This window comes from Phialemonium atrogriseum (genome assembly GCF_030411735.1).
Source record: "Phialemonium atrogriseum strain 8032-3 unplaced genomic scaffold QBC33scaffold_12, whole genome shotgun sequence".
Taxonomy (NCBI): domain Eukaryota; kingdom Fungi; phylum Ascomycota; class Sordariomycetes; order Cephalothecales; family Cephalothecaceae; genus Phialemonium; species Phialemonium atrogriseum.
The window spans coordinates 817,097-830,705 of NW_026848149.1; the positions used below are offsets into that span (position 1 = coordinate 817,097).

Here is a 13,609-nt window from a genome sequence, read left to right on the forward strand (position 1 = left end):
TCTCTGCCCCGAGCATGGTCGCCCCGCCATTAGTCGATGTAGGGCCCCACTTTTGACCCTCGGGCTTTGGACTTCGGGTAAGGAAGGGATGGGGAGTAGGTCCAAACTTGGAAGGTTGAAGGACGAAAGTTTGAACAGAGGCACAGATGCGTCTCACCGCCAATTAAGCGACCAATTATTCCGTGATTGGTCATATGGAGATCATCACCCCAGCAGACTACCAATCCGGCACCCGAAAACGGCCAAGGCGGAGTGGCCGGCCTTGTGATGCATGCCGCAAAAGGAAGACCCGTTGCGTCTTGGCCAATGACGGAGAGCGCCAATGCGTCCACTGCCAGCTCCGCGGATCGCCCTGTACCTTCGAGCGTGATCCCCCTGGGCGGATGCCGTCCATTCCGGGGCTGAGTGGGGGCGACCCCGGTCCCCGCACGGCGCAGACCGAGGAACAAATGTCCGTCTCCGAGGCGCCGTCTCCGACTTCTCCGGAGCACGCCGAGATAATAGCGGGGAATTCGGCCGATGAACGGCGCAGGGCAGAAGCCTCAACATCGGCCACCTCCGAGTCCGAGTTCGTCCCTGGTACCTTGACGCTTGGTCTCGCGCAGACTCGATTTGCGGAGCTGTACGGGTTGGGAAGCGACATGGAGCCCATTCTGATGGTTTGTCGTCTCCCCACTTGTCCTTCTTCTCCTTCCTCGGCTTGGATGACAACACGGATGGACTCCCCATTGACCAACCATTCAGCGTCACCGCCCGTATGATCCCCTGACCCAGGAGTTCAGCCTCGAGACTCATGCAATCCGGCGAGTGCTCGAGCGGGATTCCGGGCTCGTTGGCTACCCTCTCACCTTCCACATGGTGTCCGATGAGAAAGCACTGGAGTTCGATGCCACCCACTCCCAGATAGACGCCATAGAAGCTTGCGTGCGGCCACACGGTCCCCGCCTCGTGGAGCTCTTCTGGCGACACGTCCAGCCCTGCTACCCCCTGGTTCACAAAGAGTTTTTCATGCAGAACTACAATCGGTCTTATCGGCAGATATCTGGCCCCCTCCTCGGTGCGGTGTATCTCTCCGCGCTACGATGGTGGTCGTACGATCCCGAGCTGTCGATCCGGCCGATGCCGGACTCGGCCTTGTTGCGGAGGATGCTGCATCAAGCAATCTCGTCATCGTATCACCGGCCGAAGCTATCGTCAATCCAGGCCATTCTCCTGCTTCTACAGTGCCAGCCCGAGGATCCCCTCAATCCGGATCACACCTACGAGTGGGGGCTGACTTGCCAGGCATTGGCCATTGGCCAGTGTCTCGGCCTCCATCTGGATGCCAGTGATTGGTCTATACCTGCCTGGGAGAAGAATGTTCGGAAACGGCTGAGTTGGGCACTCTACATGCAGGATCGCTGGACTGCGTTGGCCTACGGACGGCCTGTGCACATCCATCACGAGGACTGGACCGTCCGGGAATTGTCGAACCTGGACTTCATCGACTGCGACAATTCGGGACTCGACGACGAGAGACGATCCATCGGCGCGACAGGGAAGCTCCAGTTCATTCTGATGGTCCGGCTCGCACAGATCCTGTCCTCCGTTCTCTCTTCCTTCTACACGGCCCGGACCTGCTTTGACCAAGACACGGCGCTGTTGTATCAGAGGGCCCAGCCGATATTAGACCAGCTGCAGGATTGGTACCGGAGCATCCCTTCCTCGCTGCATATGAATATCACGTACCAGAGAAAGCTCTCCTTTCACGGTAGGTACCCGCTGCAGACAATGCCCGAGAGAGGAGAGAGACTGAGATGATTCAGGACATCTTCACTTTTCGTACTACGGAGTGGCGATCGCCCTTCTCCGGCGGCTCATACGGTCTACAGCGCTCCCGCCGGCTTGTCTCGATAATCAAGTGCTCTCGGATGTTCGACAGTTTGCGCTGCAGACGGCGCAGAGCGCCATCGGCTTCGTCATGAATCTTCGACCGGACCAGCTCGAGGCATTTTGGTACTTTAGTGAGTCGACTTTGGGCCATCTGACTTGGATTCTGGACCATGATATATATATATATATATATACATATGTGTAATGTCTATCCGACGCCGCTAACATCTGCTCAGCATCACCCTACCTATTTGCCCTCGTTGGGTCGTTCACGACTCTGCTCCTCGTCACGTCCCTCTCTTCCCAAGAGCGTAGCTTCTGGCAGGAGACTCTCAACTCGTATCTGTGGAATCTACGGATGATGAGCAAAAGCAGCGAGCCGATGAGATACGCCGTGAATCGTCTGGAAGGTGCGATTCTACGGGGACTGGAGCATGCTCTCGCCGTCAACCTAGACGAGCCGCCTGATGACAACGTCAGCCCAATGATGGCGAATTACTCGACCCAGCCGTTCGAATTCACCGATTTCGGAGATTGGGACCTTGCTGCCGACGTCAATGGCGCGTTCGATCTGCTGCGCGGCGTCGACATGGATCCCAACGTGTTGATGCCGGGTGGCCCAATGAGAAGTGGCTAGAGATGATAGAGTCTGGTCTAATAATTAACATTGTCTAATTACCAGGAGTCGATCCATTGGTACTACTGATTCCTAAACCTACTACTACTCTACATGCAGGTCTTGCTTATGAGGCCTCCGTGCCTAATCGAAACGTCGCTCAGCTCTACCTCACCGTCCTCGACAAACCATCCAAGTCGACCATTGTCAGCAGCTGCAAGTTCCGGAGTTGCGGGAACCGAAACAGGGAAGCGGAAGCTGATCGATCGCCCGCCGCAGAACACCTCCAATAATGTCCCTTTGAGGAAGACGGTGACGCCGCCCGCCAGACTGACGCCGTCGTGGCGGACGAGCTCGGGACCGTCCACCGGTCGAGGCAGATGCAGCTTGTACTGGTCCGCCCAGAAGTCGTCCAGCGGGGGGAAGTCGGTGAGCAGGGTGATGGTGTATATGTCCCCGCTGCTGGGGGTGAACCGCAGACGGTGGCCCTTCTGGGTGCTGTCGGCGTGCAGGACGAGACCGAAGGAGTGAGCATCACAGCTCCGGATGTCGAATCTGAGGAGGATGTCTCGTCCTTCTGCGACGCTGAGGTCAGGGAAAGTGACCATGGTTGATCCCAGTGAGGCCAGCGAGAGCTTTGACGGCACGCTCTTGGGCGGGACCGCGGCCGAGGTTTCGTCGAAGAGCTGCTCGACCTCAGACACGGTCGTGATTCGGAGATTGCCCTTTTCATCAGCAGACACCTCGCGGGGAACGCCAAAGTCGCCGCCCCAAAGCCACTTGCCCTCGTCCTCGACATAGTCGCCTATCCAGCCGAAGAATATCCGCCTGCTCGGGTCGCCCGCCTTGGGGCACGACTTGGCGGCGTACCACCTCCGCCCATCCAGCCGGCCGTTCGAGCCGTCGCGCGGGACCCGGAAGGGTCCGTATGGCGAGTCAGCAACGCGGTAGACGGTCCCTGAATCCGGGGCATGGAAGCGCGAGTACACGAGGTACCACTTGCCGTTGGGCAGCGTGAACAGCTCGGGGCATTCGGGGCAGAACATGTCGTTGGGCGAGTACAGCGGCTCGGGCTCAAAGGTCCACGTGTCCAGGTCGGTCGACTTGAGGAGGGCCACGCAGCCACGGCTCCAGAACGGCCCGCTGGCCAGCCGCGAGGCGATGATCATCCAGTACTGCGACTCGGCCTCGTTGTAGAAGACATACGGGTCGCGGAAGTCAATGTCCTCCAGCTTCGACCTGCCGTCGCCGCTGAAGCTGATCTCACTGCCCGGCTGCTGGAATTTGCCGCCGTGCCGGTCCTGCGATCTTGCTCGCAGGATGACCTGTTTGCCACCCTGCGAGAGGCTGTACCCGGTGTAGAATATGTTCATATTCCCATCCGGGCCCAGCACTGCGGCCCCCGTCCATGCCCCGTCGGCGTCGGGAGATGTCGCGGATTCTCCGGGCTTGACGCTCGGCTCATCATCTCGTGTCCAGTCCACGAGATTCTTGGATCGCATGCGCCACCAGCATGATCGCAGTCGTTGGGGGTGGTGTCTTGTGAAGGGAGGGGTTGTCAGGTGGAAGAGGTGATATGTATCATCCACCAAGATGGGAATCGCATCTGCTGCAGCTTGGGCTGGAGAGATGCGCGTGTAGGAGCCACCCTCTGGAGGGGGCGTTGGAATTTCGTTGCCGGTGCTGCCCATGGTTTCTCTGGGTGCGTGTGTGCGTTGAGTGTAACGAGCGTGTGAATGGGTCTTGTGTCTGTGTCCGTGTCTGTGTCTGTGTGTAACTTGTCGATCAACGAGAGTGGCATTAACTAGAACTAGACCTTGTCATTTATTCTTTCGATAGGCCAGCATATAGTCTGGCTTTAACTCCCGCGATTTAATTACACTCATCTCTCGAATTCGCCATCGCGCAAGCTTAGGCTCACCTGGCTGGCCGCGGCAAGTCTCCACAGCACAGCGCTAGTTCCGCCGGCCGTCGGCAGCCCCTGTTTGTAGCTTGCCGTCGGCATGTGTGCAAAACTAGCTGACACTAGTTGCCGTGGCATACTCAAAATGGCAAGGTGAGACTAAGACACCCGCCACACCACCCACTGCGCGGTGGCGATGACAGCCCACTCGGCTAGTCAAGACAGAAAACACGGGGCGAGCTTCTCCAGTATACTCCAGTTTCCGGGGTACGTGATCCCATCGCTCGGGGTCGTGTTTCCATCCATGTCTGGTCCGGGGCACGATATAAGAATAACTCCCCGCCCAGTCCCGACGATCTTTCCAGCAACACCAGCCGTGGGCCGTCGAGCACCAAGACACCCGAACAATTCATCCACACAAATTTCTGACAATGAAGAAGATCCAATACCCTTACATCTGGCTATTCTGTGGCTTCGCGGCCTTGGGCGCCTGCCTTTACGGATATGATGGTGTTTACTTCAACGGTGTTTCGACTCTAGGTTCGTCAATAGGTCCCCCCCCCCCCCTTTTCCAGGCTTGGTGATGATGCCTGTGCTGACCGCGAGCAGATGTCTTCATTCGACATTTCGGTACGAAGAATGACCAAGGGGAGTATGAGATCTCCCCTGGAGCTCTCTCGGTCATGACTTCCATGATCAATGTGGGTGAACTCGGTACGAGGAAAGCCCTGCCCCAAACGATGGCATTCAGGAGCTAATGGAAACCAGTCGGGTCCTTAACCGCCGCTCCATTGAACGACATGATCGGACGCAAGGGGGTGTTTATGAGTGGCACTATCGCCATCATCATCGGCGTCATTCTCCAGCTCGTGACCAGCTCCAACAGAGCTCTAGTGACTGCCGGGCGCGCAATTCTTGGTTTCGGCGTTGGGAACTTCAGTGCCACCAGTCCTCTATACATGGGAGTAAGGACTCCCCTCAGTCCTTTCTTCCTCCCTTCCATTATATGGTCTTCTGCTGGATCGGAATGCTCACTAGCTCCTCACAGGAAATCGCCCCCGACGCCATGCGCGGCCCCCTCCTCATGTGCTGGCAACTCACCCTCTCCGTCTCGCAGATCATCGCCGCCGGCATCAACCGCGGCATGGTCAACATCGACGGCACCTTCGCATACCGCTTCCCCATCGCCTTCCAGCTCGTCTTCCCGCTCTTGATCCTCGCCGGTATCTGGTTCGTCCCCGAGTCGCCCCGCTGGCTGCTGCGCAAGGGCCGCCCCAACGCCGACGCGGAGGCCGAGCGCTCCCTCCGCTCCCTCTACCGCGACGACCCGACCTACGACCCACATCCCACCCTCGTCGAGTTCCGGGCCGCCGTCGACCGCGAAGTCGAGGCGGAGGCCGAGAGCAGCTGGATGCAGCTCATCACAGACCCCATCGAGCGGCGCAAGGTCATCTACAGCGCCGGCGCCCTGATCGCGCAGCAGATCAACGGCATCCAGTGGTTCTACTACTTCGGTACCGTCTTCAGCAAGGCCATTGGACTCAAGGACCCCTTCATGATGACCCTGATCGTCTTCATCATCCAGGTCTTCGTCGTCCTGGCCGCCGTGCTTCTGGCGAACAAGCTGCCCAGGCGGCCGTTACTGATGATCACGACGGGCATCATGACTGTGTCCATCTTCGTGGTGGGGTGTCTTGGCATCCCCGGTGGTGAGCCGTCTGAGGCCATCGGAAAGGTCATCATCAGCTTTGTCATTATCGAGATTGTGGCGTTCAACTTTGCATGGGGCCCGCTCGGCTGGACAATTGTGAGTTTGCTTTCCTTTCACTTCCTTTATTCTTAACCCCCCCCTTCCCCCCCTTCCCCCCCCTCTCTTAATCCGGCGACCGGGACTAACCTCCCGTTTCTCAGGCATCCGAAATGGCCGTCGGTCGTAACCGCAACAAGATCTACGCTATTGCCGTCGCCTGCTTCTGGGTCACCGTTTGGGTCACGGTCTTCACTCTCCCCTACCTCTACTACTCGGCCAACCTCGGCCCCAAGACCGGATTCGTCTACACGGGGCTCTGCTTCGTAACCTGGGCGTATGTGTATTTCTGCGTCGGAGAGGTGACGGGTCGTACAATGGAGGAGATCGAGGGCTTCTTTAGGGACGGCATTCCGGCGAAGCAATGGAGGAACCAACCTCGCAAGACGGACCTGCCAGCGGCTGACAGTGAGAAGAGCGTTAGAAGCTCGGGCGAGAAGATGGGACGGGTGGGAAACGGAGAGGAGGAGGTTGAGAAAGCGACGGGAGTGTAGAAGGGAGAGAACTGAAGGGGCAAAATGATCATTGTATTATCTGTGTAGGAAAGGTCGAAGGGTTGTAATGGAAGGGGTTGAGTCAGCGATAATATCATCTCAGATGACGGATTCTTTATTTCCGTTGAGTATATTTGTAGAGACTGCGGCCTTGGGAGACTTGAGACGAGATCATACCTTTCTGTTGCCCTTATCACCCTTGTCGGCATTAAATTCCCTGGCTTTAGAAGCCAGTCCGCACATACAGCACTTATCGGGACAACCTGAGCAATCAAGATGATATCGGTAAGTGATCGAATCGAAGGTCCTATCACATATGCACGGGCCACCCCCTTTTTCTCTCTTTTCCTACCAGCCTTGCACGGTGTGTTCGCCAGGGGAACTCGACGCTGGATTGCCCGAGTATGGCAGGCACCCACTACAGCTCGTGTCCCTACTGCCATGGTAGTTCCTTTCGAGCGGCTTAGAATGAGGCGGGCAAGAAATGTGACTAAGACCAATCCTCGGCTTGAATCTTATGCGATGCTGATAAGCTTGTGGGCTACAGCTCGAGAGATGTGCCGAAGAACTGAACTACTTGAGAATATAATGTCAAATCCGTCCCTTGTGGCTGCCGCAGCTCGTCATCATCGCTACACTTGCGTTCGGGGCTACATCATACAAGCGGCAATAGTGGCAGCGACAATAACGACAGCAGCGACATTTAAGCAAGCGAGACGACACTAGCTTCAGTATAGGGGGGCGTCAGGTTAGCTCTGCACACATATTATTAATATCTGCCACACGGACTTAAATGACAACTGCAAGGCCTCTGCTGTTGCGATGAAGTCTTGCCAGGGAAGGACCACAAGTCAACATTGATATTGAGCCCGTTGGTTATTTTAAATGAGCCGTGGCGAAAGAATCCGTATAAGTCGGGCAGTTGCTAGCGCATCATATACTGCCAGTGGAGGTTAGTTGGTCATTGTCTGAGGAGGTAACACTTCTAACCTGTCCTCGTGATTCTAATTAACTGTCGACAGAAGAGATGACAACTCTTCGCTACTTCAAGGAACACCATATGCATCAAAATGTATAACTAACATTTCAGGCTAGAACCAGGCTGGGGCTGAAAACTCAAGTTGGCCCTGATGGAGGGCAGCTGATGGAGCTGAGTTGCCGAGGCTGCACCGGCCCGATACCGGCCCGAAACCCGAACCGCTCCATGTTTTGGGGTCCCCCACGATGGTGATTTGACCCTGCGAATTGGCCGAATATCAACTGTCTTATTTGAGCTCGCTTTCTCCGACACGCAAGGACGAAAAGGTAGTAGAGACCCAATAAGGCCAACACATAGAACTGCGCTTGTGACCTGCCATGGCGCTCCATTACGGAAGAAAAAGCTGCTCCTGGAGGGCGATTTCAAGGCTGTCCAATGGGGCCAAGTTTGGAAGATTTATTGCCCCAATGCGATCCCGGCTGCATATTGGGACGCGCATCAGTGTGGCGAATGACAGGCTACTTGTTCTGGTTCCGGTAAGAGCTGCATCAACATTTTCCGGGTTTTCTTGAGGATTCTGTGCGTCGGGACGGGTGATAGGCCACGATCGGCCACTAGATGACAACCCCGTTTTTTGGGGGCGGCATTTAATACCGGATGGCGCCCAATGATAAGTTATCGAATGGGCTTGAAGACGTGGGGGCACGAGGGTTTTAAGCAAAACTTGCCCTGACGCTAGACGTCACTGGCTCACGATAAGCTATCCCACTCGGCGATGGCCGACTTCCGTTGGGGGGAAGTCGGTCAGGTGTGCCACAGAAAGCCATATTTTTAGGTAACGCAACGAACTTCGGTGACGCCCCTGACGATCTAGATTCCGATAGAACCACACGGACTAATTACATCCCTAACATCACCGGGGCCTACACTTTATCTTTGTTATCCTACCCACCGGGGGCGGCCGAGCTAGACTCCCGAACTCAATTCCTTCATTTTAATTCCACTTCTTGGCGATAGTGCGTTGCAAAAATGCCCGCCATTGACACCACGAAAGAGTTATCGGAGCTCTTCCTTCTTCAGGCCCAGGCCACCCCCAATGCCGTTGCTCTGGAAGACGACACGGCGGCTTGGACCTATGCCGAGCTAGATCGGGAGACCGCCGCCCTCGCCCAGCGGCTACGGAAGCACGGAGTGGGTCGCGACGGCCTCGTCGGTGTGCTCCTCGGCCGAAGCGCGGACTACGTCATATCCTGCCTTGCCGCGCTTCGGGCCGGCGGAGCGTTCCTCGTCCTCGAGCTTGCTTACCCGCCCGGCCTGCTGGCTGATGTGGTTGAGGATGCCCGGCCTACTGTTGTGCTCACGCACAGGGCCCATGCCGGAAAGATCAATGCCGACGTGCCTTTGATCATCCTCGATGAACCGGAGACTGCCCCTATTACCAACGGGGTGGGAGAGTCCAATGGTGCCGTGAACGGACTGGCCCACCCGCCCGCCGAGAGTGACCTTGAGCGACTCGCCTTCGTGTCATACTCGTCCGGCACTACCGGCCGTCCTAAGGGCATCGCAAATCCGCACATGGCTGCAGTGCGCTCATACAACCTGAGGTTTGGTCTCAGTGATCTCCAGCCAGGGGATCGCGTGGCCTGCAATGTGTTCTTCATCTGGGAAATCCTCCGGCCCCTGCTGCGAGGCGCGACGGTAGTCGTCGTCCCAGACGAGGCGAGCTACGACCTCGTTGCTCTCGTGGATCTGCTCTCGGCGAAGAGAGTCACGGAAACGCTCATGACACCCACGCTGCTAGCTTCGCTCCTCTCTCGACACTCAAAGTTGGGAGCACGCCTGCCGGAACTGCGCACATTATGGCTCAATGGTGAGGTCGTCACCACCGACCTAGCCCGCCGAGCCCTGCAAGCCCTTCCAAAGACGCGCCTCCTCAACTGTTACAGCTGCAGCGAGACGCACGAGGTTGCCTGCGGTGACATTCGAGAGATGCTTGGCGGACTGGATGAATCTGCTGCTGTGTGTCCAGTGGGGCCACTCATGGATCCCGAACACGCCTACATCCTCGACGAGGGCGGCCAGAAAGTCGAACCAGGCGTTAGTGGAGAGCTGTTTGTGGGTGGAGATACTTTGGCTCGAGAATATCTCAACCTCCCCGAAGCCACTGCCAAGGCTTTCAAGCCCAACCCCTTCGATCAGACTCCTGGAGCACGGCTGTATGCCACGGGAGACTTGGCACGGATTCTTCCCTCCGGGCTGCTGGAGATCACGGGCCGCGTCGGATCCATGATCAAGGTCCGAGGCTACAGCATCTACCCCTGCGCTGTTGAGGGCGCGATTGTGAAGCAGCTTGCTGTTCGTCACTGTGTTGTTGTGGCCCACGGTGACGGCCTCGAACGACAGCTTGTTGCTTATGTCGTCCGTGACGAAGAATCATCATCCGGGAATCGCGCAGTTCTTGTAATCGACCAGGCTGGCTACAGTCCCGTTGCCCGCAAGACGCTGTCAGAACACCTGGCCCAGTACATGATTCCAGCCGTGTGGGTTGAGCTCGACGAGTTGCCCACTCATGAAGTCTCTGGGAAGGTCGATCTCAAACGACTCCCTCCCCCGACCAAGTCCGGCGCCACCACCCCCAACGGCGAGAGCGAGCGCGACAAGAAGATCACAGGCAAGATGGTCGCCGAGATGTGGGCTTCGTCTCTCAACATCCCACCGGGTGCCGTGACTCAGGAGCGCGACTTCTTCGATCTTGGCGGGCATTCGTTGGCGCTTGCAGACCTGGCTGGCCGGCTGACCAAGACTTTCGGTTTCCCTGTGCCTTTGGGTCGTCTCGCCGAAAAGCCGACGCTTGAGGGGCATGTACAGGTTGTGCTAGATGCTCGTGATGGGCATACGGCACTAGTGCAAGCCGATTTACCTTCCGTCTTGCGAGCCGATTCTGCCCTTGCAGATGACTTGCAGCTCCCGAAGTCTGGAGCCTCGTTCCGCCCAATTAGTGAAGCAAGCACGGTGCTGCTGACGGGAGTGACTGGCTTCTTAGGTGCCTTCCTGCTCAACGACATCATGGAAAGCACCTCCGCCAAGATTATTTGTCTTGTCCGTTTCAACGAACCGTCACTCAGCGATCGTCCCGCGGGCATGGCACGACTCCGCAAGAATCTTGTCGACCTCGGAATATGGAACGACTCGGTCCTCGACCGGGTGGAGATTCTGCCTGGCAACCTATCCCAGAAACGCCTCGGTCTGTCACCCGACGCATTCGAGGAGCTTGCGTCTCGTGTTGATGTCATCATCCACGCTGGCGCCACTGTCAACCTCGTCTATCCGTACGCCGCACTCCGCAGCGCCAACGTGGGAGGCACGAGAGAGATCCTGCGCTTGGCCTTTGCCGGCGGCGCAACTGTCCATCACGTCTCCACAAACGGCGTGCTACCGCCGTCGACGGAGCCGTGGGCCGAAGATACCATGGTCGACCTCGACTCGGTGCCGACAGAACTGCTTGATGGATATAGTCAGACTAAGTGGGTTGCCGAGGAGCTCGTTCTAGAAGCTGCCAGACGCGGGTTACCGGCGAGGATATACCGTCCCGGAACTATAAGCGGCCATAGTGCTTCCGGCTCGACAAATGCGTGGGATCTGCTCACTGCCATCCTGGTCGAGTCGATGCACCTTGGCTGTGCACCTGACATTGAAGGGTGGCTAGTGGAGATGACGCCGGTCGACTTCGTCAGCAGAGCCATCACCACGCTCTCCAAGCACGCCGACTCCAGCCAGCGTATCTTCCATCTCGGTAATCCCAGTCCCGTGTCTGCGCGGTCGGTCTTCGACAGTCTTGCGGCGCTGGGATACTCCACCGAACGGCTGGGGTGGGACGAATGGGCGGCGCTCTGGACCGAGAAAAGGGGCTCGGGCAAGTGGGGCGGCGATTCCTTCACCGTCGACATCCTCCGCGGCGGCATGCCCACTGTGGACTTTTTGAAATCCGTCATCGTGCTCAACGATGCCGCCACTAAGCCCATTCTTAGCCAGTACGGCATGAAGCGCCCAAGTATCGACGCTGGATTGCTCGAGACATACACTCGCCACTTCTATGCCAGGGGATGGCTGCCAAAGCCTCCGACACAGCACAAGGCTCGAGACTCGACGCAACAATTGCAGAAAGGCCCGTTGCACGGCAAAGTCGTCGTCGTGACTGGAGCTTCTTCCGGAATCGGTGCCGCGGTCGCATCGGCTCTCGCGCAAGAAGGCGCCTCGGTAGCTCTCGCGGCTCGGCGCACAGAAGCCCTCGAAGCCCTCGGAAACCAACTCAAGAGCCACGGGGTCAAAGTCCTGATCCACAAGACTGACGTCACAGATGCGGCACAAGTCGAGTCGCTAATGCGCACGACCAACGACGAGCTCGGCCCAGTCGACATCCTCGTCAGCTGCGCCGGCGTCATGTACTTCACTATGATGGCCAACTGCCACACCGAGGAATGGGACCGCACCGTCGACGTGAATTGCAAGGGTCTCCTCCACTGCCTGGCACACACGGTGCCCGGCATGCTGTCCCGCGGCAGCGGTCACATCGTCGCCATATCCTCCGACGCCGGGAGGAAGGTGTTCCCCGGCCTGGGCGTGTACTCGGCCAGCAAGTTCTTCGTCGAGGCCACGCTGCAGAGCCTGCGACTCGAGACGGCCGGTAAGGGGTTGCGCGTCATGTCGGTGCAGCCCGGGAATACCGCTACCGATCTGCTGGGCATGTCGACCGATGCCGAGGCGGTCAAGCAGTACGGCGAGCCGTCTGGGGCGAAGATCATGGATCCGGACGATGTCGCTAGGGCGATTGTGTTTGCGCTCCAGCAGCCTGAACATGTTGCCATCAATGAGGTTTTGATCGAGCCCCGGGATGAGCCCATCTAGTCGGGGTGGAAATATCGAACAGCGTCGGTGGGGGGTGAAGGATGCCGTGTCGAGGAACGGACGTGTCTCTGCAACTTGACGAGGGGAGTGGTACTGCTATATCGGTGCTAGCTACTCCGTTCCGTTCTTGTTGGTCACTATTACATAGTACATTTGCCTTTCCCCCCCTTTTTGTGTCCCCTTCCCCAAGCTAATTATGCAGTCCCGACGCTGGGTCAAGGCTGGGTTGAGGTTCAATAATTACGTAGCCATGCTTTTAGGGCGCTTCAACATATGGCGAGAGCTCGTTGGGTCAACCTCCAATGGGACAGGGATATGGGATGGGAATGAGAATTCGGGGAATAATATGGGTTGCCATGCTGTTTTGTGTTTTGATATGTCAGGTTCCGGGTCGAATTGTAGTTAACATAATATTTAGAAATCGAAGGCGCAGCTGTTCATTAACAGAGCGGATCTATACCTCTACGGTCGCGGTACTTCAGGGCCTTCAGTCACTCGGTCTTCTTCAACCTGGACCTATAGAAAGAGTCCCAGTCCTGATCGCTGTCCTCGCCTCCAAATCTAAGTTGGGCTAAGCAAATCTAAGTGTTGGTTGTGGCGACAAGGCGGATGCCGTGTAATGAAGTGATGTTAGTACCAGTTTGAGGATGAAATTTCCAAGCGGGAATTAAGAGACAGAGGCAGGGGGACTGCAGCGATGATCAGGCCATAGACAGCAACGCCGCCCCCTGCATGCATGCAGGCGGCTGCTGCTGTCCAGCGCTCGCGGCCGAACCTTCCGTGTTAACGTTGTCGCCGTGACGCATTGTTACATCCTCTGGCTTGGTCCGCCGGCAGGCGTTGTGCTTGTCCTCATCAAGCCTCCGCCATCGTGCGGCCAAGGGGTCTAGCGAGATTTCAAGGCGTGTAAAATGTCTTGGTATGTAGGCTAATAAGGATACAAGTCCGTTGCCAAGTCTTTGCCAAGCTTTTGCTGGCCCGCCCCCACCGAACCCTTCTTGAGCTTGTTGACCTCTCCCGTTTTCCCCTTGGC

General features: G+C 57.3%; 4 protein-coding genes across 4 annotated transcripts; 3 read left to right on the forward strand and 1 right to left on the reverse strand.

Moving 5' to 3' along the window:
- Positions 1–194: 194 nt before the first annotated feature.
- On the forward strand, positions 195–2,509 carry QBC33DRAFT_451149 (fungal-specific transcription factor domain-containing protein; the record flags this gene model as incomplete). Its single annotated transcript, XM_060424599.1, has 4 exons — positions 195–659; positions 745–1,750; positions 1,806–2,003; positions 2,109–2,509. The coding sequence occupies 4 exons, from the start codon at positions 195–197 to the stop codon at positions 2,507–2,509; spliced, it is 2,070 nt and encodes a 689-aa protein (XP_060283779.1).
- Positions 2,510–2,520: 11 nt separating this feature from the next.
- On the reverse strand, positions 2,521–4,369 carry QBC33DRAFT_538648 (glycosyl hydrolase). Its single transcript, XM_060427911.1, has one exon. The coding sequence runs from the start codon at positions 4,177–4,179 to the stop codon at positions 2,599–2,601; it is 1,581 nt and encodes a 526-aa protein (XP_060283780.1). The 5' UTR covers positions 4,180–4,369; the 3' UTR covers positions 2,521–2,598.
- Positions 4,370–4,611: 242 nt separating this feature from the next.
- QBC33DRAFT_538649 (general substrate transporter) lies at positions 4,612–6,878 on the forward strand. Its single transcript, XM_060427912.1, has 5 exons — positions 4,612–4,931; positions 5,001–5,105; positions 5,160–5,356; positions 5,440–6,198; positions 6,303–6,878. The coding sequence occupies exons 1-5, from the start codon at positions 4,823–4,825 to the stop codon at positions 6,690–6,692; spliced, it is 1,560 nt and encodes a 519-aa protein (XP_060283781.1). The 5' UTR covers positions 4,612–4,822; the 3' UTR covers positions 6,693–6,878.
- Positions 6,879–8,247: 1,369 nt separating this feature from the next.
- Positions 8,248–13,035, forward strand: QBC33DRAFT_538652 (putative NRPS-like enzyme). The gene has a single exon (XM_060427913.1). It carries the CDS (start codon positions 8,701–8,703, stop codon positions 12,574–12,576), a length of 3,876 nt encoding a protein of 1,291 aa, XP_060283782.1. The 5' UTR covers positions 8,248–8,700; the 3' UTR covers positions 12,577–13,035.
- Positions 13,036–13,609: the final 574 nt, after the last annotated feature.

Excerpts from the sequence above, each read along its gene's own strand:
- QBC33DRAFT_538648 (XM_060427911.1), bottom strand. The coding sequence starts at position 4,179 with ATGGGCAGCACCGGCAACGAAATTCCAACGCCCCCTCCAGAGGGTGGC.
- QBC33DRAFT_538649 (XM_060427912.1), top strand. The coding sequence starts at position 4,823 with ATGAAGAAGATCCAATACCCTTACATCTGGCTATTCTGTGGCTTCGCG. Across the intron at positions 4,932-5,000 it reads CAACGGTGTTTCGACTCTAG|ATGTCTTCATTCGACATTTC; the intron begins GTTCGTCAATAG and ends GACCGCGAGCAG. Across the intron at positions 6,199-6,302 it reads GCCCGCTCGGCTGGACAATT|GCATCCGAAATGGCCGTCGG; the intron begins GTGAGTTTGCTT and ends CCCGTTTCTCAG.
- QBC33DRAFT_538652 (XM_060427913.1), top strand. The coding sequence starts at position 8,701 with ATGCCCGCCATTGACACCACGAAAGAGTTATCGGAGCTCTTCCTTCTT.